General features: G+C 51.4%; 1 protein-coding gene across 1 annotated transcript in view; it reads right to left on the minus strand.

The window, feature by feature from the left end:
- The window catches only part of IGSF21 (immunoglobin superfamily member 21), a 160190-nt gene that overhangs the window by 18124 nt on the left and 116690 nt on the right, over nucleotides 1-25376 (minus strand). Inside the window, exon 4 of the mRNA XM_027108292.1 lies at nucleotides 23155-23327. Within this exon, the coding sequence (XP_026964093.1) occupies nucleotides 23155-23327 (173 nt within the window). The remainder of the gene's footprint in view (nucleotides 1-23154; nucleotides 23328-25376) is intronic.

Below are 25376 nucleotides of genomic sequence, written 5' to 3' on the forward strand. Positions count from 1 at the left end.
CACACACACACACACACACACACACACACACACACACACACACACACGTACGTACGTTCTGGGGATCTGCACCCAAGTCACGCATACCACCCACACAGACCCTGATTGGGAACTGTGTTCCTGTCCCTCGTTATACTTCTGAGCAGGTGTTAGCAATATGTACAGTTACTCAAGCTCATAAGACACTAACGGATTTCAGTTGTATGGAGCAGGACACGGCAGAGCTGCTAATATCGGCGTGGACAGTCCAGGCTTCCCACACTCTGCATCAACGTATTCCTCAGTTGCCGTGTCCTAGGAACATGTCACTCTGCATCTCACCTCCTGTTGCCCGCCGGAGGGCTCTGAGTGCAGGTGGTCGGGGAGCTGCCTACACCCGGGAGTCCTTGGCTGCCTCGGGATGCTTCACTCCACACGTCATCCTCTCCCCCTTCTTCCTCTCTTCCCTTCCATTGACTACGCACAGCACTCTTTCCCCCACAAACTGCTGCTTCTTAGGCTCGTGGTCTAGCACCTTCCCTTACTCTCAGTCTTCCCCGTGCCCATCTTCTTCTCTACTTCCATCTCTCCCTTCTTTTCCAGTCCCATTCTCACCTGTATCCCCACATCCATCCTCATCTCCATCCTTTTCCTTTTCCAACTCCATCCCCACCTCCATCCCCACCTCCATCCCCATCTCCATCCACTTTTTTTCTTCTCCACCTCCATCCCCATCTCCATCCCCACCTCCATTCCCATCTCCATCCATCTTTTTTCTTCTCCACCTCCATCCCCATTCTCTTTTCCATTCCTATTCCCACTTCTATTCCCTTCCCCATCCCTAAATCTACTTCATCTCTATCCCCATTCCCAACTCAATCCTCATATCTGTCTCCATGCCATCCCTCCTCCAAGCCCAACCCCATCTCCATTCTCATCATCCCCATCCCTGCTACAATCTCTGACCAAGGTCAAAGCCCCCTTATGACTCTATGCCTGGAATAGATCCCGTGGTCCCAGAAGCAGTATCCAGTCAAAGACAGATGGCCAGCTGCAGCCATGGGTATAAAGGTCCTGGACGAGAATAATCCCAAATTCAAAGCTGGGCTACAGAATGAGCAGTATAGAGCAAGGCCACCTGGCTATGATCCAGGTGGCATATAATGGCAAAGAATCATTAACAAAGAGCCCTAGATCACCAATTTCTCCCCACTCTTCTGAAGCAGTGCCCAATGCACCCAACACAAGTGCCTCATTCCTATGGACTCTGAGAGTGTGTCTTCAGGGATGTCCGTGCTAGTGCAATGCTCTCCTGGGGCGAGGGTGGGTACCATGTACCTGAAAAGACCCTCCTCAGAGACACTGGGCAGGCATATTTGGCCTGGGCAAGGGAGAAATAGTAGTAGTCATAGCAGTAAGACCCTAGACAAAGGCAGAGCTTCAGAATTTACAAACCACTTGTGGATATACCACGGTACTTGTGTAACCCCAGCCCTGGGCATTAGGGAGAGCCCCTCAGTTCTACAAGTTCACCATCACGGTCAAACAGAGGCCACTGCCATAGAACTCCCCTGAATCCACTGCCCCCAAGTCAAGCCAGTGGACTTCCCAGTTTATTTTTTATTTATTTTTAATTTTGGCTGCATTGGGTCTCTGCTGCTGCTTGCTGGCTTTCTCTGGTTGCGGCGGGAGGGGGCTACTCTTCGCTGCGGTGCGCGGGCTTCTCGTTGCAGTGGCCTCTCTTGTTGCGGAGCACGGGCTCCAGGCGCATGGGCTTCAGCAGTTGCAGCACGTGGGCTCAGTAGTTCTGGCTTGCGGGCTCTAGAGCGCAGGCTTAGTAGTTGTGGCGCACGGGCTTAGTTGCTCCGCGGCATGTGGGATCCTCCCGGACCAGGGCTCAAACCCGCATCCCCTGCATTGGCAGGAGGATTCTTAACCACTGCGCCACCAGGGAAGCCCCCCAGTTTATTTTTGACTTTGCCTTAAGCAGAGAGAATTGCTGCTAGAAGTTTCTTCGACTGATTTTGTCTAGCATCTGGGAAGGTAAAGCGGCTTCACATCTGACACGGCCACACAGCACAGCACGCCTCTGTTCCAGGCCATTGAGGAGGGGGCAGGAATCAAAGTTATTTTAGACTCTACTGTAAACATCGACAAAGTGAGGCAATGGTTGGGTGATCGGTTTTATGAAATTAACTCTGAAATATTGCGTTTTTCTCTTGAAAGCAGAACTTTGTTTCGGTCATTGTAACTCACTTTGCAGATAATGTGATGGCTCTTAGCCCTGTAAATCATCCTTTGGCTTTTGCAATTCAGGAACACAAACCTGTTGTGATATAAACCCCAGCAGATCTGGGTCTAACTGTACCTACTGGAGTTAAATTCTCTCCCCACCATGAGGCTCCCCCCAACTCCTCCCAGGGAACCAGCTCAAATAGAGTGAGGCCAAGGTTCCAGCCCAGGCTCTGTTACCAACATCCCACGGGACCTTGGGCAAATCAACTGACCCACACGGACATCAGTCTTCCCATCTATAAAATGGGTTCAATAAAACATATCCTGCCAAACTTTCAGCTTCCAAGATTTTGAGAGAAGAAGCGAGAATATGGACATAAACCTTCTACAAGGATGGTGAAGTAGAAAGGGATTATTTATATTACCTCTTCAATTGCTCTCACTTCTCCCTGGGCTGGGAGGGACATAGAGGGGAAGTTCTTCTTCCTCTCAGGGGTGGCCACTGTCTGGAGGAAGGGATAATCTCTCCTTTTCCTTGGGTACCTTGTGCTAAATTGGTCTTAGCACACTCCTGCTCTGGGTGTCATTTATCAAAGGGCGGTAATCAATTAGATTTTGGGGAGGAGTGGGGGAGGGAAAAGACAAGTTCAAAATTACACTATTTGCAAAAATCCATTCTTTCCTCTCAGCGTGCCTGCTCTATTGACTGCCTTCTGTTTCAATCAGCTACTAGTCACTATACCATATTCAAAAAAAAGAAAGAAAACCACCCTCAATATAAAAGTGTTCATGAATATAAATATTCCTCCATGCTTCCTATTTTAATTTCTTTCTTTCTTTTTTTCTGTCCCACATCTCTGTGTCTTTCCCATCCTCTCTACCGGTCTCTCTCTGCTTCTTTAAGATGCTACTCAAAACAGCATCTCTTCCAGGAAGACTTCTCTGCTCCAGCCACACAGAAATGCCCCAGGTTGCTTCCTCGCCTTGCTCACCTCCTCTGTGCCCCAGACATACTAGTCCTTCTGTTGGTTAATTCAGCTTCATCCTTCAGGTCTGCCGTTAACTGTTGCCTCTTCCAGGCAGCCTTCCAGCACTTTCCCAGACTGGGTTAGGGCTCATCCTCTGGATTCCTGGAGCATCCTGTTCTTGTCATACCCGTAGGTGCTTGTCATTCTGTCCCGGGCCCACGTCTGTTTCCCCATTAGGCCGTGTGCTTTCTGAAGGCTGGAGCTTTGTCTTTCTTTAACCTCAGAGCTAGTGCAAGCCTGCCACGCAGGGATTCTATTTCAATTCCTGTTTGCTTTTTTCCTTCTTTCACTTCTAGTACAGACAAGCACACAATCTGTGGAAGGAATCCCGAAAGACCTTGCAATGCCGTGGGCCCTGCCACCACCTCTAGCCTTGTCTCGACCCTCCCCCCAGCACCATGCTCCAAATATACGGAGATACTTTTGGTCTATAAACACCCTAAGCTTGTTTCAACCCCGGGGCCTTTGCATCTGCTCTTTGCTTTGCCTGAAGTCCTTCACTCAGCTTTGAGCAAATCAGCTCAAATGCCACCTCCTAATCTAAGCAAGATGCCTCTTCTATTCTCTGTCACAGCACCTCATTATTTCTTCACAGAACACATCATAAGGTATAGTTATTTCGTATACTGGTTCTCACACTTGTCTTTCTTTCCAACACGCCCCACTAGTATGTAAGCACCATGAGGACAGGAACTCTTCTGTCTACTGCTACATCCAAGGGCCTGACACACAAGGATTTGCTCAATAAACATTTGTCAAATGAATGAGCTTGGAGGGGGGACTTAAGTGTCCTGCCCTCCCATCCCTGTCCAATTTGGAAGGGCTGAAATCTTAGCCATGTCCAAGCCCCTCTCTCCCAGCAGAAGCCTGAGGAAGAAACAGCCCACCAGCAGAAGGGGGACTCCAGCAAGAAAAAGAGAGAAGGAAAGGCACAACGCTTTGCTTTATGGGAAAATTAAATATTGAACTGAGTAGTGACGGCAGCCAAGGGGAAAAAATACTGACAAAAAGCCCCCAAATGGAGCCACCATCAGTGACAGGAGAGAGAAACGCAGTGTCTGTGCGTATATGAGCTGCAATGGGGCCCTTTTATGTGGCATCTGCTGAGCCAGATCACAACCCCCAACCTTGGAAGCGAGTGGGAGCCCGCGTGCCGATGTACCGGCGAGGGGTGGGGATCTGGGGTCCAGGTCGTTGCCAGTGTCGGTGGCCACTGCCCAGACCCTCCCTGCCTGGAGACGGAGGCCCTTCTGAGTGGAGCGGGGTCACAAGGGTACCCAGTGGCTGCGGGTGTAGCCCATCCACCCCGCCTTCCTCTCTGAGGAGAGCTGGTTGGCAGCCCCGTTCACCGGTTCACCTGCCTCGCCCCTCCCCTGACAGCAGTTGTGCTTTCCAAGTGGTAGGAGATAAAATTAACAAGCCCAACTGGAGGCCCTGGCTGGCTGCTCTGGGGGAGCAGGGGAGTGCGAGGCGGGGGGGTGCAGCGTGGGAAGTGGTGAATCGGTGAGGCTGGGCCAAGTAGGATGCAGCTCGGGTTACTGCTAACGCAGAAATAAAATCCTACGAGCACCTGTGCACACGCACAGACACACACACATAAACACACACAGACACAGACACACACACAGACACACAGACACACATATGCATACACACACACACAGAGACACATAAACACACATACGCACACACACACACGTATATATACACAGACACACACACATATGCACACACAGACACAGACACACACATATGTATAAGTGCACACACAGAGACACATAAACACGCATACGCACGCACACGTATATATACACAGACACACACACATATATGCACACACAGACACACATAAACACACACATATGTATAAGTGCACACACAGAGACATAAACACACATACACACACACACAGACACACACGTATATATACACAGACACACACACACATATATATGCACACACAGACACAGACACACATAAACACACACATATGTATAAGTGCACACACAGAGACACATAAACACACATACGCAGACACACAGACACACACGAGGGCAGTGGGGAGGCCACAGGTCTTGGTACCGGATCTGAATCTGCATGCTGGTGCTATTTTGTACCTGTGCCTTTAACCCAGAAGTTCTCAAAGTGTGTTTCCCGGGCCACCAGCTTCAGAACTTGTTAGAGATGTAAATTCTTGAGCCCAATTCCAGACCTGCTGAATCAGAAACCTGGGGGTGGGGGTCCAGCCACCCAGGTTTTAACAAGCCTTCCAGGAGGTTCTAATGTAAGTTCCACAGGGGAATTACTGCCTTGACCTTCTTAAGCTTCAGTCTTCTCGCAGGGACAAGACCCACTCCAAGGTAGTGTTATGTGAACTAACCATTAGGTCCGTAGTGGGTGCTTGGTAACAGTTGTGAAAATTATTATCGACTGGGAGGACAAGGCTCAGGGGAGTTGGAGAACCTCAATCCGACTTCTCCGGGCCTGGGCAGACAGGGCACAGGGAGAGATCCCTGGAGGCTTTCCGGCTGTATGCACTGATCGGATCAAAGGACCTCAAATCCCCAAACTACCTGCCCCTACAAGTGGAGCAACTTTCTGCTTGTGCCCTGATTGGCTGCTTGTCCACGTTCCATGTCTTCTGATTGGCCTCCTGGGCTGCCAACCCCAGGTGGACCCTCCCTACACCTCGGCTTCACTGTCCGGAGGCAGCCTGTCCAGCAGCCTGTCTGCGGCTACCGCGTGTGACTGCCCCAGCCCTGCCACGCCACTGTAGTTTATGTGGCAATAGAGTGAATGTGTTCAGGCCCACGATAAGTGCCATTTCCGCAGAGATGAAATCTGTGGGGTGTGACACGAACCCATTTTAAATAGCAGCAAGGCTGGCTATTTGGGGGATGTTTTCAATGTATCCCAGAGGTATATATAATACACATGGGCGATTTCACCAGGTGCCATCGTTTTAGCTTTATGAACGAAGTCTCCAGAAGCCTGTGGAAGCTTGGGGGAGGCCCTGGCAAGTGGGCAAGCACATTTGAGATCTGGCCAGGGGCAGTGACGCTCAGCTCAAGTTCAACTTCAAGTTCAGGCTACTCTATTAACCCCCCCGCCCCCCTCCCAAGCCCCTGAGAACAATAGGCTGGAGCCTGGAGGTTCTGGGTGGGTCTCACGCCCTCTTCTCCAACGCTGGAAAACCTCTGTCCCTTCCAGCAGAACTGTGTCCCCCTCAAGCATCGGGTCCTGGTGTTCTGGGGCTTAGAAGAGAGCTCACCCCTGGACTTCCCCACCCAGCCCCTGGGGCACCTGGCTCCCAGGTCACAGGCTTTCTGCTCACCGGCAATGTGTCCCTTAGGCAGGTGCTAGCTTCCTGGGCCTCCCGCATAGGACAAGGGTGACACTGGGGCCTGCCGGTGCCTGTGAGGACTGAAGTACTTGGCTGGGCGTACCCCCACCAACCTCCCAGCAGAACTTCCCAAACCCCCAACCCCCCAGCTCCGAGCCCTCCCTTCCCATAGGACTCTGCAGCCGTAGTCTTTCCTGTCCCATCAGCATTCTAGGATTGACTTCCTGAGTCAGAGAGCAAGCGAATCATTCTTGCTTCTCACTTTTCACAAAGCAATTTCCAGGGGAGGCAAGTGGGGGGTAGCGGGGAGGGGAAGAGCCATGGAGAAGGGGCGTTTTGTGGGAAAAGGATTGTGTATTATTTCCTCCTTGACATTTTACTATGAAAATATTCAAACCTATCAGAAAGCTCAAATGAATGTACAATGAACACTCATGAATCCATCACCCAGCTTCATCGAGGAGCATTTAACTCTACTGGCTTTATCACACAGCTACTGGACTGTGTCTTTTCCAAGAGCAGGGTGAGGCAGAGCCAAGCTCATTCCTCTTGGGATCCAACTCCTGGCTAGGGCGGTAGGGCTTGACTTGGGGGTGGGGGAGTCTCAGAGATCCAGCCCTCATGAACTCTTCCCCTGGTCTTTCCATGGCCCATGTGCTGAGGCCTTGGCCACCTGTCTCATCTCTGACCTCTCTAACCTCATCCCTCACCAGGTCTGCTCCGGCCTCAGTTCTCTCATCTGTAAAATGGGCATCACAACAGTACCTACTGCATAGGGTTCATGTTCGTGGCACGCTTTGCAGGATGCCTGGTACTGGTAAGTCCCTGTACCTACTGGCCATCATATTTATGAACAGTAACCTCCATCACTGGCCTGAACAGTGGCTGGACTTTGCCGACACCACTCACTCCGGTCACTGGCCTGGGAGCTTCCTTAGGTAAGGACATTGGGTCATCCTGCTGCCCAGGGCCCCAGCTAAGGGCAGCACAGAGCAGATCTCAGCGAGCATGGGCTGAGCTGATGTTTGAGGGGGTGACTGGTGGGGGGGCTGGATTTGCTCAGTGAGTATCCTCCTCTGCACCCTGAGTCTGGGGTCCATGGGGTCCCCAGCACACAGCGGGTCGGGTGAGGGGTGGGGAGGGCCCTTGACCATCACTTCTGCTCACTGGTCACTCTGAGGCAGGTTCCATGCTAAATGCTTTAATGCATTAGAGCCTTACAGAACCTAGAAGTCGGAATTATTATCTCCATTTTACAGAGGCAGAAACTGAGGTTTTCAAACGCACTGGTCCGTGGCTACTCAGACAATAAGGACCAAGGCTAGGACTTGAACCCATGTCTGGCTTAAGCCCTCAGCCTGGCCCTGCTTCTCGCCTTCTGTGGGGTGTCTCTCCAGGCACCGGTTTCCTGTGTGGTCTGGTGAGGGGGGCTGGCCTAGGTGGGTCCTAAAATCCCCCTCCAGTTCAAAAAGTCTATGGCTCTATGTGGGAGGTCCAGAGGGGGCAGCAGAGGGTTCAATGTTAGAGAAGAGGAAAACCGTCAAAGATGGTTGTCAGACAGCTGTCAGACAGCAGGACCGCTCAGCAGAGAAGGGCCCAGGCTCTTCCTGATGGGGAGCCTCAGGAGTTGGGGTCTCTGCTCTGATGGGCCTGGGATCCACGGGAAAATCAGCTGGGAGGCATGCCTGGCACCAGAGTTTCGCAGTGAATACACTCTCTACCCTCACAACTGCTCCCAAGTCCCCCGGCTGCCTCGGGGAGTTTCCCAGGCCCATCCTGGCTCCCATGGCATCCCTGGACAGACGTCACTGGATTCAGGGCCCCCTCACTTTTCCTCTCTGCCTGTGACCAAGCCCGGTGGACAGAGGGAAGGCAGGGCCCCCAGCAGCTTGGCATGCAAGAAGAACTTTCCCAAGACGCACTTACCTCACCTCCCCCTGCTCCCACCTGGAGCACAGCAGTTGGCCTTCTATGGGCTCAGGAGCCAGCCTGTCCAAGTTCACATCCTGGCTCTGCCACCTGTTAGCTGGGTGACCTTGGCAAGTCACTTACCCTCTCTGTGCCTGTTTTCCTGTTTTCCTCAGTATCTACTTGATAGGGTTCTTGTGAGCATTGTATAAAGAATTTAGACCTTTAGACCCTGGCCTGGCACCCAGTAAGCACTGAATAGATGTCAGCCGTTGTCGTTATTGTTACTGTTATTATTATCGTTTCTTACTACCTGCTCCTTCCTGTGCCTTGGGGTCCCGCCACACAGGAGTGCTCTCTACTTGCCATGCTTTCCTGTTCCCACACCGTTGCTTACAGGGCTCCTTCTGCCTGAAATGCCTCCTGTCCTGTCTGCCCCAGCCTACTTGGCCCAGCTCTACGCTACCTCCTCCATGAAGCCTTCCTGATGCCAGCCCCTCGGGGAGAGCCTCCGTCCTGGGAGCTCTCACATCCCTCACCTTGCACCCTAGTCCTCCCCCATCGTTCTTATTTTCCATCTGCTGGAATTCTAGAAACCTGTGCCCTTATTTGTCTCCCCATCATTCAGGGACTCCTTCAGGGCAGACACTGGGTCTTATATCCCTCTCATTATCCCTGGAGCATACAGGTCAGGGTCTGGTTTCAGAGAGAGGGGCTGAGAACCTCCATTTGGTCACTTGTTAGCCAAGCAATCTTGGGCCAGTTGCTTCATCTCTCTGAGCCTCAGTTTCCTCTTCTGTAAAATGGGCATAACCATGATCATTCTCTCACCAGCTGAGAATTAAACAAGAGAACACTCATAAAGAGCTTAGTACCATGCCTGGAACATAACAAGCACTCTGTCAGTGTTAGCTTTTGTTATTAAGATTATCTGTTAGGAAGATTATCACTCCTAGGCAGTGAGCTGCCTCCTTGTGTACAGATGGGGAGACTCAGTGAGTCCAGGGCTCACTGCAGGCTGGCAGCAGAGACAGCAGTGCCGACCCCAACACCAACTATACCTGGAGCGTGGTCCTGGTCTGTTTCCCCTTCTGTATGTGAGGCGGTGGGATTACTTCCCTTTCCCCAGGAGTGGCTATAGGCAGCAGACGCTCTTCCAGGGACCGGCTCACCACCTCCCACAGCCGCCCCATCCCTGCTCTCCCAGCTCCTGATTCAGCTCTGTTAACACCTGTAACTTTAGCCTTGGGCCTGTTCCTTAAATCACTGGGCCTGATGCACGACAGTTTTGGCGGCCACATGTCCCTTGTAATTAAGGGGCCTGTCCCAGGGAGGGGAAGTTTACCTTCTGCCAGAGACACTAAATCCAACTCCCAGTGGTGGAAAGGATAAAGCATCGCATGGACCTAACGCTTGTCACGGTTTAACGATGCACCTGCAGGCCCGCTCCGGTGGGGTCGGGAGGCTGGAGCCGAGATGGGTGGATAGTAGGTGGAGAGAGGCAACCCTGGAACGAGAGGCGAGCCCTGGTCTGTGAGATACAGAAGGTCCAGGGAGTTGGTGAGAGCCTTGGGGGACTGTAGCCACCTGCTTGGACAATTCCAGGGAGCAGATGAATTTCTAGCTCAGCTCAGGAGGGCATGACAGGCCATTCCAGGAGAGGCTGTAAGGTGGCTCCTTAGCCAGGTGGTCTGGGTTTGAAAACAAGCTCTGCCACTCACTCGCTGTGTGACCTTGGGTGAATTACTTAACCTCTCTGGGCCTCAGTTTCCTCATTTATTAAAATGAGTAAGTACCTACCTCCTAGGGTTGTGAGGAGTAAATCGATTAATACATTTAAAGTGCTTAGAGCAGTGGTTGGCCCCCTGTAACTAGAAAATTCACCACTAATATTAAGATGGATCTCTTGGTCCTTCCCCCATGGCAGGCACATAATAGGGGCTTATAAATATTAGTTGAAACGAGGACTTGTTAAGTGTGATGAATGAATAAGCAAATGGTCTGTCTGTTTCCCTCAGAGAAGAGCTGGTGACATCAGCTCTGTGGCCCCAGGGAAAAGATGCACAAAACAGTGCATATGCTGCTTGACAAAGCATTGCACCTTCCAGCCATGATCACGGGTCAGAGGGGTTACACAGCTTTCCAAATCAAGCCCTTTGAGTGGATGTGCTTCAAAGGCCCTGTTTCCATCCCCAGCTCAGGGACTCAGGTCCCCATGGAGGGAGAGTGGTAATCAGAGAACATTCAGGTTCCTATTCTAGGCTTCCCTTTATTAGCAGACTCAGTGTTCTCTGCTGTAAAATGGGGACACTGATCTTGCTGACTTTCCGGACAGCTAGGAGGAGCAGCTGACAGTGCAGCCCAAATATTCCATGCTGGCCCTATGGAGAGGAGCCTCGGTGTCTGGCCGAGGCCCAAAAGGCTGCCCACACTCAGGGAGGAGCCATGTCCCTCCTGGCAGCCTTGTGTAGTGGAAAAATCGGGGGCTCTGGCTTTCAGCAGACCTGAGCTCAAAGCCCAGCCCACTCACTGCTGTGGGACATCAGGCAAGTTCTCTGCCCTCTCTGAGCCGTCTGCAGTTTGCCCCCGTAACTGAGGCAGCATAGGGCCTGCTGAGGAGTGGGTAGGCGTGAGGGAGGATTGGTGAACTAATGCACTGTGCTGGGCCTGTCGCTGAGCACACAGTGGGCTGCGGTCAAGGGCAGTCCTCCTTTGCGGGGCTGTGTGCAGAGAGGCGGGGACCGAGGACTCTAGAAGCCTGTCCCGGAGGTGGTCAGCAGGCTCTGGCCTTTGCGGCTGAAGCTGGGAAGTGACCGTCCTTAATAGATGACCCAGTTAGCTGCAAAGAGCTCCTCTGAGCCCCAAACCCATCTGTTTGGCCCCTCTCTGAATGAGGTCTCAGCCAGTGACCTCAGCTGGCTGAGGGCCCGTGGGCGGGCAGGTGGGCAGAGTGCGCATCTTTCCTCCAGGTCCCCGGCCAGGTCCAGGCACTCAAGACATCAGTGTCCGGTCTCCGAACAGGCTTTATGTCCATCCTGAAAGACCCTGGCCACCCTGGCCTCAGTCCTCTGGGCTCCAGCCCCGCCTCTGGCAGCCCAGCCCAGCCAGCTGCCTCCGGCCCCTGATGCCCATCTAGAAGCCCCGACTGGTGGGGAGGAGGCCTGCAGAGGTCCTGAGGACTGCAGCCCTGGCCTCTTCACGCCAGCGACCCATTTTCTGCGGTCGCCGTCTGCCGAGTGAGGTCACGTGGTTTCATTGGTACCTTCTCAGGGGAACATCTCCAACCTGTGCCAGGTCCTGCCATGACCTCCACATCTGCCCCTGTCTTTCCAGTTGGTTCCCATGCCCTGTGGCTTCTGTCTGGAAATGCCTCACCTGCTCAGCCTCTCCTGACTGAACCCTGGGCTGGCTCTTGCCATCTCTCCCCTCCTAACTGCCCTCCCTGCCTTCAGAACCTGCCAGCAGGCCAGGCTGGGCACGATCTTCTTTATTTCCCACAACAGCCCTATGAAGTAGGAACCTTCATTACCCCCAGTTTCTAGTTGAGGAAACTGAGGCTGGGAGAGGATAAGTCACAGTGAGACTGTGGAGGGATGGGATTGGACTCAAGGCTGCTGGATCGGTCCCTTCCTGATCTCCTCCACCAGGGCCCAGGGTAGGAGGCCACAGTTGTCACTGCCTGGCTTATAAGGCTCCCACTGGGCTGATGTCACTTCCTGCAGCTCTGACCCTATTCCCTGGCCCTACTGCCATTTCCAGGGTGAAGGTTAAGGCAAAATGGGTGAGAAGTAAGCACTACTACTCTTTTCATGAGTGCCCAGTGTGAGCTTGGGACATAAACCTTTACATTTCATGCCTCAACAGGGGAGATGCTACTGCAGTCCCCATTTAGCAGATAGGAAAACTGAGGTTCAAGGAGATTAAATAGGCTGTCAGTGTAGCGTAGTGGTTAGGTCTCTAACCACTGCTTCTGGAGCCAGCCTGCCTGGGTTTGAATCCCATTTCTGGCCTTGCTGGACCTGTGCCCTCAGGTGACATTTTTAACCTCTCCATTTTCACACCTGTAAAACGGGGAAAGTAACCGAAGACCCTACCCGAGAGGTCTGCTCTGACAATTAAATGCGTTAACAGGTGTAAAGCAGGGCCGTGCCTGGTGTGTAGCAAATGCCCCATAAGCATTTCCTGCTTTTATTACTCGTCGTTGCAGAGCTGGGTTTCAAATTCATGGCTGGATCCAAGGCCTATACCCTTAAACACCCATCGATTCTCTAAGGAAGTAAAGGCTGTTTCTAGTCTACCTACTGAACAGAGGTGTAGTTCTTCAACTGGGGTTTTACCCAGCCGTCTGTTCCCAGTTTGGAGGACCACGGGCATTTACTGTCACTCACCCAGGGTGGGTGGGAAGGCTGATGGGGGAGGGGAGAGGGCTTGGAGGTACCCAGATGTTTGCCTGGGGGACAAAAGGCCCAGGTCTTGTCTTCAGGACCCTGGGGGCTTCTGGGGTGGGAGGTGGAGATTTGGGTTTGCACCCTCTTCCCCTCAGCGCCCCAGGACTCCTCTGCAGCTCTGGCTGGGAGGGTTCCAACCCGCCCTTGCCTCCTAGCCCATGGCCACTGCAATCGCCTGGGGCCGGTTCAAGCCCAGCAGGTGGCTCATCCTCTCCTGCTGTTTGACAAGGGAATGAGTTGATCCTTTCTCACCCAGCAGGCATCCTGGGCTACAGAGAGGGCTATAGTGGTGGCTCTGAATCTTGCCTCCCAGCTACCCTGCCTGGGGACCCCCAGGGATTCTCAGACCAGCCGTCTCCCTCCAATGACTAACCTGCTCCCTGGACCACCATTTACACCAGCTGTGCGCTGGTCCCGCAGACAGCCTCCCAGGCCCCCACCGCTGTCCTGCCCCACAGGCAGGCTTTGAATTCTACCAACTGAAGCCCACTTTCCCACTGGCATCCTACAGAGAGGCAGGGCTGTGCTTCTGCTCTGCTCAGGCCTGGGGAGAAGCAGTAGGTCTTTGAGGGATGCAGGGTCTGCCCTCAGCCCTCACATCTCCCCATCCTGCTTGGAGCCAGAGACATTTCTCCTGCCCAAGTCAAGAGAAGTCCTCATCACTCCAATTATTGGTCCTGGGAACACGCTCCTCTTTTAGAGAGGAGGACTGGGCTGGGAATTCAGAGACTGGAGCTCCAGAATCTGGTCTCACTGCTTTCCACTGCGGCTGTACCCATTTACACAAAACTAAAAACAGAACTACCATAGAACCCAGCAATTCCACTCCTGGGTATATATCTGAAAACCCCCAAAACACAAATTCAAAAAGATACATGCACCCCAATGTTCATAGCAGCATTATTTATAATTGCCAAGATATGGAAGCAAGCTAAGTGTCCATCAACAGATGAATGGGTGAAGCAGGTGTGGTATATATATACACACACACACAATGGAATACTACTCAGCTGCTAAAAAGGATGAAACTTTGCCATTTGCTGCAACATGGATGGACTTGGAGGTTATTATGCTAAGTGAAATAAGTCAGACAGAGAAAGACAAACACTGTATGATATCACTTATATGTGGAATCTGAAAAGTACAACTAACTAGTGAATATAACAGAAAAGAAGCAGACTCACAGATATAGAGAGCAAACTGGTGGTTACCTCTGGGGAGACGGGCAAGATAAGCATAGGGGAGCAAGACGTACAAACTACTGGGTATAAAATAAGCTATAAGGGGTGGGGGGGAGGGATAAATTGGGAAGTTGGGATTAACATATACACACTACTATATATAAAATAGATCATCAACAAGGACCTACTGTATAGCATAGGAACTCTACTCAATATTCTGTAATAACCTAAATGGGAAGAGAATTTGAAAAAGAATAGATATACATATATGTGTAACTGAATCACTTTGCTGTACACCTCAGACTAACACAACATTGCAAATCAACTATACCCCAATACAAATAAACATTTTTTAAGAAAAGGAGAAATAAGCTACAAGGATACATTGTACAACATGGGGAATATAGCCAATATTTTATAATAACTATCAATGGAGTGTAACCTTTAAAAAATAAAAGAATCTGGTCTCAGAAAGCAGAGCTTCAGAGCTCTCCAGAAATCCTAGATTCTGACCTGGCCTCAGGGTAGTGGGCTCAGCCTTCGTCACCCTGCCAGGAATGTTTTTAGCCCTCAGCAGCCCCAGGGTGAGATTCTTCTAATGGGAAAGGTCCAGGAACTGGCCACGGGAGAACTTCCCATGAACTTGTGGTCCAAAGTCACACGGCAGGGGAGCAAGCAACTCACACTGGAGATAGATAGACCAATGGAATCACAATCACAATTTTCTCCTGTGTGTTTCTTCTAAGAGTTTTATAGTTTTAACTCTTATGTTTAGGTTGATGATGGATTTCGAGTTAAGTTTTGTACACGGTGTTAGGGAAAGTCTACCTTTATTATTTGCACGTGGCTATCTGGTTGTCCCAGCACCATTTTTTGGAACAGACTCTTCTTTCCTCATGGAATTGTCTTGGCATCCTTGTCGAGAATCAGTTGACTATCAATGTGAGGGTTTATTTCTGTACTCCATTTTATTCCATTAGAAGAAACTCGCTCTGGGGCTGGTGAGACCTACAGGCAGGCTGGGGGGTGACAGAGGCTGAGCCCATTTCCACGAGGCCAGGCCAGAAAACCACTGAATCGTGTACTTTAAATGAGTGAATTATAAGTTATGTGAATTCTACCGCAATAAAAATCAATTTAAACAAAAACAAGGGGGAAAAAAAAGCACCAGATGCACTTAATAAAAATTCAGTAAAACACACTGAAAAAAAAAAGGCAAGCTATGCAAAGTTTATTAACAACTGTTCTCCGTGTCCCCTGGCCTCAGGTGTAGAAAAGCATATAGTGTGGTTTGGTGCCATTGTGGCCTCGGGTTGCAAAGTTCTACCTTTATCTGCCAACCTCACTTGGAAGCCTCCAGAAGAGACACAGGGATCCCAAGATAGAACATTTTATTAATGCTTAACAATCCTCTGTGACGTCTAGTAGAGGGAGTGGTTAAGCGTACAGGATGCATTTACCCTTGCTCTGGCACTAGCTGGCTGGGTGGCCTGGGTAAGTGATGTAACCTCTCAGATTCTTCATCTGTCAAAAGGGAAGTGGCAGTACCTGCCTTCCAGAGCTGTCGTGACTGTTCAATAAGTTCCCTTATGAAAAGCTTAGCACGGTGCGTGGCAGGTGAGCAAACACACAATGAACCGTGACTCTTGTAGTTGGCAGCCAAGAGTATGGGCTTTGGAATCAGACAGTGAATCTATCCTGCTCCCTCCTGGGTCAGTTTCTGTTGTGGGTTTAATTGTGTCCCCCCAAAACATATGTTGCAGTCCTTACCCTGTGAATGGGACCTTATTTGGAAATAGGGTCTCTGCAGATGTAAAGTTAAAATGAGGTCATAATGGATTAGGGTGGGCCCTCATCCATTGTCTTGTGTCCTTACAAGGAGAGGGAAATTGGGACACAGGGACACAGACGCACAGAGGGCGAACGCCAGGTGAGGATGGAGGCAGAGATGGGAATGATGCGTTTACAGGTCAAGGATGCTGAGAATTGCTGGCAACCACCAGAAGCTGGAAGAGGCAAGGAAGGACCCTTCTCTAGAGCTGTCAGAAGGAGTATAGCCCTGCCGACACCTTCATTTTGGACTTCTAGCCTCCAGAACTGCGAGAGAATACATTCCTTTCGCTTTAAGCCCCCAGATTATAATCACGTGTCATGGGCAGCCCTGGGGATGCAGCACAGTCCCCAGGCCTTGCTTCTGCATCTGTACCATGAGCTACATCCCTCAATGGGACATGTCCTCAGCACCTAGAACTCTGCTTGGCACGGGGGAGCTGATGAATAAGTAAGTAGCCATTGAATTGGTTGCATGAAGGCATGAAACCCACGTGGCTCGGGCCTCACCTTCTCTGAGCGTCACCTTCTTAGAGAGGCCTCGCTGTCCTCCTTGTTTACAATAGCCCCACTTCCCTCTGCTTTGCTTGACTACCCTCTGACATATCACAGGTCCCAGCTGTCTACTTGTTTGTGTCTGCCTCGCTTCCTGCACTGACTGTTCCTTGAGGACGTGGAATTTTGTCTGTCCAATCGCTGAAGCTGAGTTCCCATGCATACGACAGCACCTGAATGTACCAGGTGCTCCATAAATATTTGGTAAATAAATGAATGAATGAAAAATGAATGAATAAATGAGATTTAGAATGCCCGTGTGTATGGACAGCCAAGTCACCTTCTAATATATTTCAACCAAAAAGACATTCTGATATTGTTTTTACCAGACAGGAAAGTTCGATACTGGACTGTCCATGTCACACGTGGACACTGACCTGGATTTGGACCCAGGTCGGCTGGACTCCAAGTTCAGTGCTCCGTTCAGAGGATCTAAGTAGTGAGGGGGGCGCTGGGTAGTAGCGGATGGGAGAACCACTCACGGGGACTGGGGCACAGGAATGGAGAAGCGGGGGGCACTGATGGACGTGCTTTTCCTCCCCCCAGACTCTTGTAAGCCCCCTAGAGGGACAGCAGCCCCACTGGCCATCTGAGTTTTGAGTGCCAAGTGCTCCCAGTTGGGGCTCAGTCTCCCCAAGGTCCCCACTCTCTCTACTCTGCACTGCTCCCCCCTCCCCCTCATGCTTACTTGACATTTGTGTCACTAACAGCTTTTGTGCCAAAGGTTGGGATGTTTCCCCTTGGGAGCTCAGAGATGCTGTTAGGAACACCAGCTCTGATCTTAGGCAGACCTGCTGGGAGCCCCAGCTCTGGCACTCGTGTGGGTGAGCCCCTTAAACTCTCAGAGCCTCCGTTTCCTCATCTGTAAAATGGGGGTGGCAATGCCTACTTCGGGAGGTGCTCATGACGGTCACATGATGAACCATGGATTGAATACTCAGCACACAGGGCTGGGCAGATAGCCGTGCTTGATGGCTAGTGACCTTGATTATTAGCTCTGGGTTAAAGGCCCCCTCAGTGGCAACTCTGCACGGCGAGGGTGGCCAAGATACCCTGTGCCTTGGTCTTGCGGCAAAACCGAAAGAACAGCCTCTTTTGGCTTCAGCAGGTGGGAGTATCTGGGCCTCTCAACATTTAATTGATTGTAACGTCCCAGCCTGAACACGCTCCCCCGCATATCCCACGCCCCTAAGAAGAGCCTCCGAGAGCCTTCTGCGACTGTGCACAGTGCGTTCCCGGGGCCCAGCACGCAACTTTCAAACTGGCTTATAATTTATCTGCTGCTCGGATGAAAACATTTTAATGAGTGTGTGCAGCACGAACCCTCGGCATCGCCCATGGGGTTCCCAAATGTCTTTCCCCACCACAGAGCGGGGATGTTATAGGCGTGAAATTACAGCTGCACTCGCAGTTTGATCTCTACCCAGAGGCCTCTGGAAACAGCGCGTTAGAATGTTCTGGAAGGATGCAGGCTTGGTGATAGCGGGCTGTGGTGCCCAGTTCTCCGGCGGACCTGCTCTGTGCTTTTGATGTAGGTGGGGGCCTGGGCGCTCCCCACCCTCTAGGCTACCCTCTCCCCACTGTCCTGGGAAGTTTCCCTTTGACCCCAAATTGGACAGGGGCCGTCTTGCCCCACTGTTCCTTGCACAGCCCTTAGGGTGCCTTAGGAGACCTAAGGGCTTAGGCCCAAAGGAGACCCCAGCTTTCAATGACCTCCACTTACCTGGAGGGAAGGTCTCTGTGTGCGTGTGTGTGACAAGAAAGGGTCTTTCTATGCAATGCCACAGACAGGCCAAAACAATGAGTTGACTTTAATTTTTGAAACCTGCCTTGAAATATATTTAAAGGAGACGGTCATGGGGGAGGAAGGGGGAGGCGGGGCAATTTTTAAACCTTTCTAATTGTGCCTGATTTTTAACTGACATGATCACTATTTGTTGTGAGAGATATTATTATTCATTTATTTATTTTGAAGTACAGTTGATTTTCAATGGTTTTTGTAGAGATTTTTAAAAAAAAATTATTATTATTATTATTTTGGCTGTGTCGCATGGCTTGTGGGATCTCAGTTCCCTGACCAGGGACTGAACCCAGGCCCTGGGCAGTGAAAGCATGGAGTCCTAACCACTGGACATCCAGGGAATTCCCTGATTTACATGTTGTGTTAATTTCTGCTGTACAGCAAAGTGGTTTGGTTATACATCTATACATATTCTTTTTCATATTCTTTTCCATCTGGTTTATTACAGGATATTGAATATAGTTCCCTGTGCTGTACAGTAGGACCTTGTTTTTCATCGCTTTTATATATAGTAGTTTGTAGAGAGACACTATTTATGGGTCACTCAGCCTGTGCGTGGGCCCAGAACATTCTGTGCTATGCATCATCTCATTTAATCCTCCCAACCTTGGCTAAGTAAGCCACTTCCTTCTCTGTGCCTGGGTCTGTGCAGTGGGCATAGTGCAGTTTCTGCCTCATGGGCTGACGTGGCCGCCGGGGTTATGGGAGATACTACACGGGCAACTGCCTTGTACTCAGCCCCACTGTCTCTCCCAGCCTTCCCCTCACCAGTCCGGACCTTGCTGAACCTCAGAAGCCATGCTGCTCTGGGCCAGGGACAGCCATAGCCCTGTGGGGCCCAGAGCCAATCCTTTCCTCTCCCTGAGCCTCAGTCTTCTCATCTGGGAACTGGGGATAAGGGTTATCCTGGCCCTGAGGGGCCGCGGTTAAGGATCAGGTGGAATACTCTATGGGAAGCACCGTGGAACTGTCACAAACTGGCCAAGACTGAAGTGTGGCTGTCATTTTCAAACTTGGGATGTATCCTGGCTCCTCCCCTAGACATGTGATGTCTGGACAGGCAGACTTACAGGAGGATGGTCACACAGAGGTCGGCCACCCTGACACCCAGAAACAGGGCAGGACTGGACCCCCTTTCCAAGGAGCCAGTGGGCACAGACCTGTGAGCGTTCACTTCTCAGACTGGCTTAAAGCTCCCTGGAGTCAGGAGCAGTGGATGGCTCTTCTGTGTGCCAGGGCTGAAACCAGGGGCAAGAAAGAGGCAGCCACAGCCGTGCCCAAGAGCAGGCAGGCCAGAGACAATGTCAATAAAGACAGTGAAATCTGGCCTACTGAACCTCTTAGCTGCCTCGTGCTGGGCTAGGTGTTTTGCAAACCTTTTTTTTTTTTTTTTTTTGCGGTACACGGGCCTCTCCCTGTTGTGGCCTCTCCCGTTGCGGAGCACAGGCTCCGGACGCGCAGGCTCAGCGGCCATGGCTCACGGGCCCAGCCGCTCCGCCGCATGTGGGATCTTCCCGGACCGGGGCACGAACCCACGTCCCCTGCATCGGCAGGCAGACTCGCAACCACTGCGCCACCAGGGAAGCCCAAACCTTTTCTAATTTAAACCTCACGATCATCCTAGGAAGGAGGCATCCTTACCCCTATTTTACAGATGGGGAGACAGAGGCCCAGGGAAGCTAATGAATCCAAGGTTGCATGGTGGATCTGGGATTCAGCTCCAAACCTGTGTGTCCTTAACTTGTATGCAGATGGGGCATCCTCCTGTGTCTGGGGTGAGGTGACAGTTGGAAGGAGGAAGGAGAAATACATTCGCATATAGATAAGAGTATAGATACAGCTGTTGATGCATGTATGATATAGATATCAATAGAGAGATATACAGAATTAGTATTTTTTGAAGACTTAGAGGTTTAGACCAGTGGTTCTCAAAGTGTGGCCCTGGCACCTGTAGCATCAGCATCATCTGGGAACTTGTGAGAAATGCAGGTTCCTGGGCCCCACCCCAGATCTGCTGAATTAGGAGCTTTGGGGGTGGGACCCAGCAATCTGTATCTTCACAAGCCCTCCAGGCGATTCTGATGCTCATTCAAGTTTGTGAACCACTGGTTTAGACCATGGGCTTTGGCCTCAAATGGCTGTTATGACCCTAGACAAGTCATTTCCCCTCATATAACAGGGATTATAACATCTCCCAGCTCACAGGCTGTCGCCAGGATTCTGTCGGAAAATACGCATGAAGCTGGGAGCTCACGCACTGTGAGGCACACGCCATGGTGGGGCGAGGCATCAGGTCCTGCCCGCGTGGCAAGCACCGGTGGACTTGACCCATCAGGGGACAGCTAGGCTGTAGGGACCAGTGACAAGCACGGTGACCTCTGAGCACTGGGGACAGTCAGAGGACTGATTGAGATGGGGAGGGGTTGCCATTCCAGGGAGAGTCCCACCCAGGGATGTGCTGAACTTCTAGGGGTCAGAGCCTTCCTGGGGGCGCTGGGGTGGGTGAGGGTGGAATCCCTGGCCCTGCCCCTCTCTGGTCCCTCCTGGTAGCCTCAGCTACCTGCTGCTCAATAAGTGGGATCCCGGGAGCTGTCTGACCCATCCCTGGATTGACTGCCACCTCCCTGTGGGAGGAGCCCAGAAGCACAAAGCCCCTTGCTCCTTGGAGCCTACTGGGAGCACACCACCTGCTTCAGCTGGGATTGTCAGGCCAGCTGTGCAAGCCGGGCTGGTCCCACGAGACCTCTCTGTGCCTCAGTTGGAACTAGCAGAGGAGGTTTAGGGTTATCTGGTTCTACCCTCATTGTACGGATGAGGAAACCGAGGCCACAGAGGGACAGTAACCTGCTCAGGAGCCTTTGGTGAATGGGGGAGGAGTGCGCCTCGTAGCAGAGCTGGCTTTGAGGACTCTGGTTGCTCTCAGGCACCAGAGAGCAGAGCCTCAGCTGGACCTTCTACACTGCCTCCATCTGTGCAACATAGCTGGCCCAGGAGTCAAGACACCCGGGTTCCGGCCTCAACACTGAGCAGCCTGATCTCACAGGAAGGTTTTGTGATCCTTGCTGTGTGACTTCAAGCAAGTTGCTTGCTTTCTCTGTGCCTCTATATCTATGTCTGCAAAATAGGGATAATAGTGCTAGTACCTCCTCTTGGGTTGGCTGTGAGGACTAAATGACATAGGTCTGGAAAGCACTTAACCTCGTGGCCTCCAGGGGCCTCCCCTGAGCCCTCTCCCTAAACTGACTGCCACCTCCCCTGTATCACTCTTGACCCCATTACCCTGCGTGATTTTCTTCCCATTATTTGTCATTATCCATAATCACCTCACTTACCCATCTACACATGTGTTTTATGTTTGTCTCACTCACTGGACACAAACTCCCAAGAACAAAGATGTTTCCTATTGTAAGTATATGGCCATTTCCTGGCACGTGGTAGGTGCTCAATAAATATCTGATGAATAAACAATTGAGTACACATCCCTCATCAGACTGGGAGCCCCTTGATGGAGCAAACCGAGTTTCATCTGCACCGGCTTCCCTGGTGTGACCAGCCTAGGGCTAGGTACCAAGAACACTCCTTGTCCAAGTATTACGGAAGCCGTTCCGTGGGCGGGTGACTGCAAGAGGGGAGGTTTTCCTGGCACTGCCACCTCCTGGCCATGGCCTGTCCCCCAGGAAGCCAGAACACACCGCGTGCCGCTGCTACAGGATTCAATGTCCCTCTGGAGGTCGGGCCTCTGGAGGTTTCCCATTTCCCCAGAAGCAGTGGTTTCCACGAGGCCTTTATGTTTTCATTGACTGCCTGAAGTATGGCAAGCTTTGTTTCCCTGATAAATATCATTTGATAAGAAAATCAGGGAACACAGAGTCCGGAGTCAAGGTCAAGTGCCTAGAATCCTGCCCCAGAACCCAAGATTGTGCCCGGCAAGAACGTCAGCGCTGGAAGGGGCTTCTGAGACCACGTGGAGAAAGGCTTTGTTTTACAAGTGGGGAAACCGGGGCTGGGAAGGGGACACAGCCAGCCAGAGACAGGCACTAGTATTCTTATCCCCATTTTACAGATGTAGAAATGGAGGCACAGACACAGGGTGGGAACCCAGGAACCCTGACATTCCAGTCCGGCACGCTTTCTAACTTGTCCCCTGATACTTCAATGTCCTGGAAAAGGCTTGGGAGGCACAGGGAGGGAACATTCTCTCTGCAGTAGGTATGCATCGTCACTGAGATGCTGTCTCAATCCCCCTTCCCCTGGAGCCTCCTCCAGGCTCCTGGATTGTCCTCCCCCCGGGGGAGTGCCCAACCCCACTGCACTTTGCTACAGGTGCTTCCATGAACGTGGCTCCTGGCTTTCACCTGGGAAAGGTGCCCATGCAACTCAGTATTTTCTCCCCGTGACCTCACCAGGTCGCAGAGCCTGAGGCTAGGAGATCCACGAGTGATCCACTAGGCCTGCATCCCCCCCCATCTTACAGAAGGGGAAACTGAGGCCCAGAGGCTGCGGCAGGCTGCCACCCCTCGGGAAGTCTCAGTGCCCCTCATGCATTCCAGTCAACATGTCGGAGCCCCTTCAAAGTGCCTGGTCCGTGAGGCTGCAGGGATGAGGCACAGCCCTGCCTTCCTCAGGTCCGGGTGTCAGTGCCGGTAGGAGAAGGGGTTCCTGAGAGACCACATCAGTCACACCTCAGCATGGCTGGCCTCCTGCCCTCGAGGGCAAGGGTGGGAGAGAAGAGGGTCCAGTGCCAGCACAGCAGGTGTTTCCCAGTACAGCCCCTCTGTGTGCGTGGGTACGCACGCACACACACACACGTATGCACGCGCGTGCACACACACACACACACGCACACACAGGCACACGTGCACGCACACAGTGACGCCAGTGCCAAGAACCCTGCACTCACCCATGACGTTGAGGAAGATGTTGCCTGATGCCAGGACCACCTTCTCCCTCGTAGCGCGGTCGTAGATGCCCACGTGGCACTCGTAAGGACCGTTGTCAGAGATGCGGACCTCGGGCAGCCTGCGGGGAAGCAGAGGCGCAGGATGAGGGTCCCTGGCCTGGGGCTGGCAGTCACAGCGCTGCAGTAAACCAGCCCCAAAGCCCCACCATCCAGCCTTCTGTCAACAACGCTCCTGGACCCACCATGCAATGCCCACGTGCTGTGCTGGGTGCAGAAGAAACATTTATGGAACACCGACTGTATGCCAGGCCCTGTGCCCGATGATTCAGAGGATGAAGGTGTGGGCTGTGTGTTCAACTAGAGTTGTATCTGTGCTCCTTTCAGCTGCTGAGCCAGGGATGGTGACGTGCCCGCTCCCAGGGCCCCCCCTGAGGATGACATGGACTGAGGCGCCTGTCATGTGGTTCAGGCTCAAAACTGTCACCTAGTCCACCAGCTCACTCATTCCTCACAGCTGCCCCCGCCACAGGAATTGCTCTTCCCATTTCATAAACATGGAAACTGAGACTCCAGAGGGGATGTAATTGCCCCCCCCCACCTTGGCTATTAAGAGCCAGGATGGGAATCTGAATTCCTCTCTCCACACGGCCATGCTATCACTTTATGCATGGCCCTGGAGACTTGAGAAGAAACACAGTAAAATTCTTGTCTCCATGGACCGCCCCCCATCCCGATGGATAAGGAGGCAGGGAAGCTGATCAATGCCCCAAATCCCATGGGACTATGGAGAACAGGATGGAGGTTCCTTAAAAAAGTAAAAATAGAGTTGCCACATGATCCAGAAAACACAGCCCTGGGCATATATCCAGAGAAAAATATAATTCAAAAGATACACGCACCCCAATGCTCATAACAGCACTATTCATAACAGCCAGGACAAGGAAGCAGCCTAATGTCCATCATCGGATGCATGGATAAAGAAGATGTGGCACATATATACAATGGATACTACTCAGCCATAAAAAGGAACGAAATTGAGTTATTTGTAGTGAGGTGGATGGACCTAGAGTCTGTCATACAGAGTGAAGTAAGTCAGAAAGAGAAAGACAAATACCGTATGCTAACACATATATATGGAATCTAAAAAACACACAAAAAAAATGGTCATGAAGAACCTAGGGGCAAAGTGGGAATAAAGACACAGACCTACTAGAGAATGGACTTGAGGATACGGGGAGGGGGAAGGGTAAGCTGGGACAAAGCGAAAGAGAGGCATGGACATATATACACTACCAAATGTAAAATAGATAGCTAGTGGGAAGCAGCCGCATAGCACAGGGAGATCAGCTCGGTGGTTTGTGACCACCTAGAGGGGTGGGATAGGGAGGGTGGGAGGGCGGGAGACACAAGAGGGAAGAGATATGGGAACATATGTATATGTATAACTGATTCACTTTGTTATAAAGCAGAAACTAACACACCATTGTAAAGCAATTATACTCCAATAAAGATGTTAAAAAGAAAAAAGAAAATGTGGTGTGTGTATATACACACACACACACACACACACACACACAATGGAATATTACTCAGCCATAAAAAAGAAATAATGCCATTTGCAGCAACATGGATAGACCTAGAGATGATCACACTAAGTGAAGTAAGACAAAGTCAAATATCATATGGTATTGCTTATATGTGGAATCTAAAAAATGATATACAGGGCTTCACTGGTGGTGCAGTGGTTTAGAGTCTGCCTGCCAATGCAGGGCACACGGGTTCGTGCCCCGGTCCGGGAAGATCCCACATGCTGCGGAGTGGCTGGGCCCGTGAGCCATGGCCGCTGAGCCTGCGCGTCTGGAGCCTGTGCTCTGCAATGGGAGAGGCCACAACAGTGAGAGGCCCGCGTACCACAAAAAAAAAAAAAAAAACAGAAAACAAATTTATGGTTACCCAAGTGGAAAGGTGGGGGGAGCATTAAATTAGGAGTTTGGGATTAACATATATACACTTCTATATATAAAATAGATTACCAACAAGGACCTACTGTATAGCACAGGGAACTATATTCAATATCTTGTAATAACCTATAATGGAAAAGAATCTGAAAAAGAGTATCTATCTATCTATCTATCTATATATATAAAAGTGAATCACTTTGCTGTACA

Source organism: Aethalodelphis obliquidens, unplaced genomic scaffold (genome assembly GCF_003676395.1).
Source record: "Aethalodelphis obliquidens isolate GAN/ISIS:26980383/991018 unplaced genomic scaffold, ASM367639v1 scaffold9, whole genome shotgun sequence".
Taxonomy (NCBI): domain Eukaryota; kingdom Metazoa; phylum Chordata; class Mammalia; order Artiodactyla; family Delphinidae; genus Aethalodelphis; species Aethalodelphis obliquidens.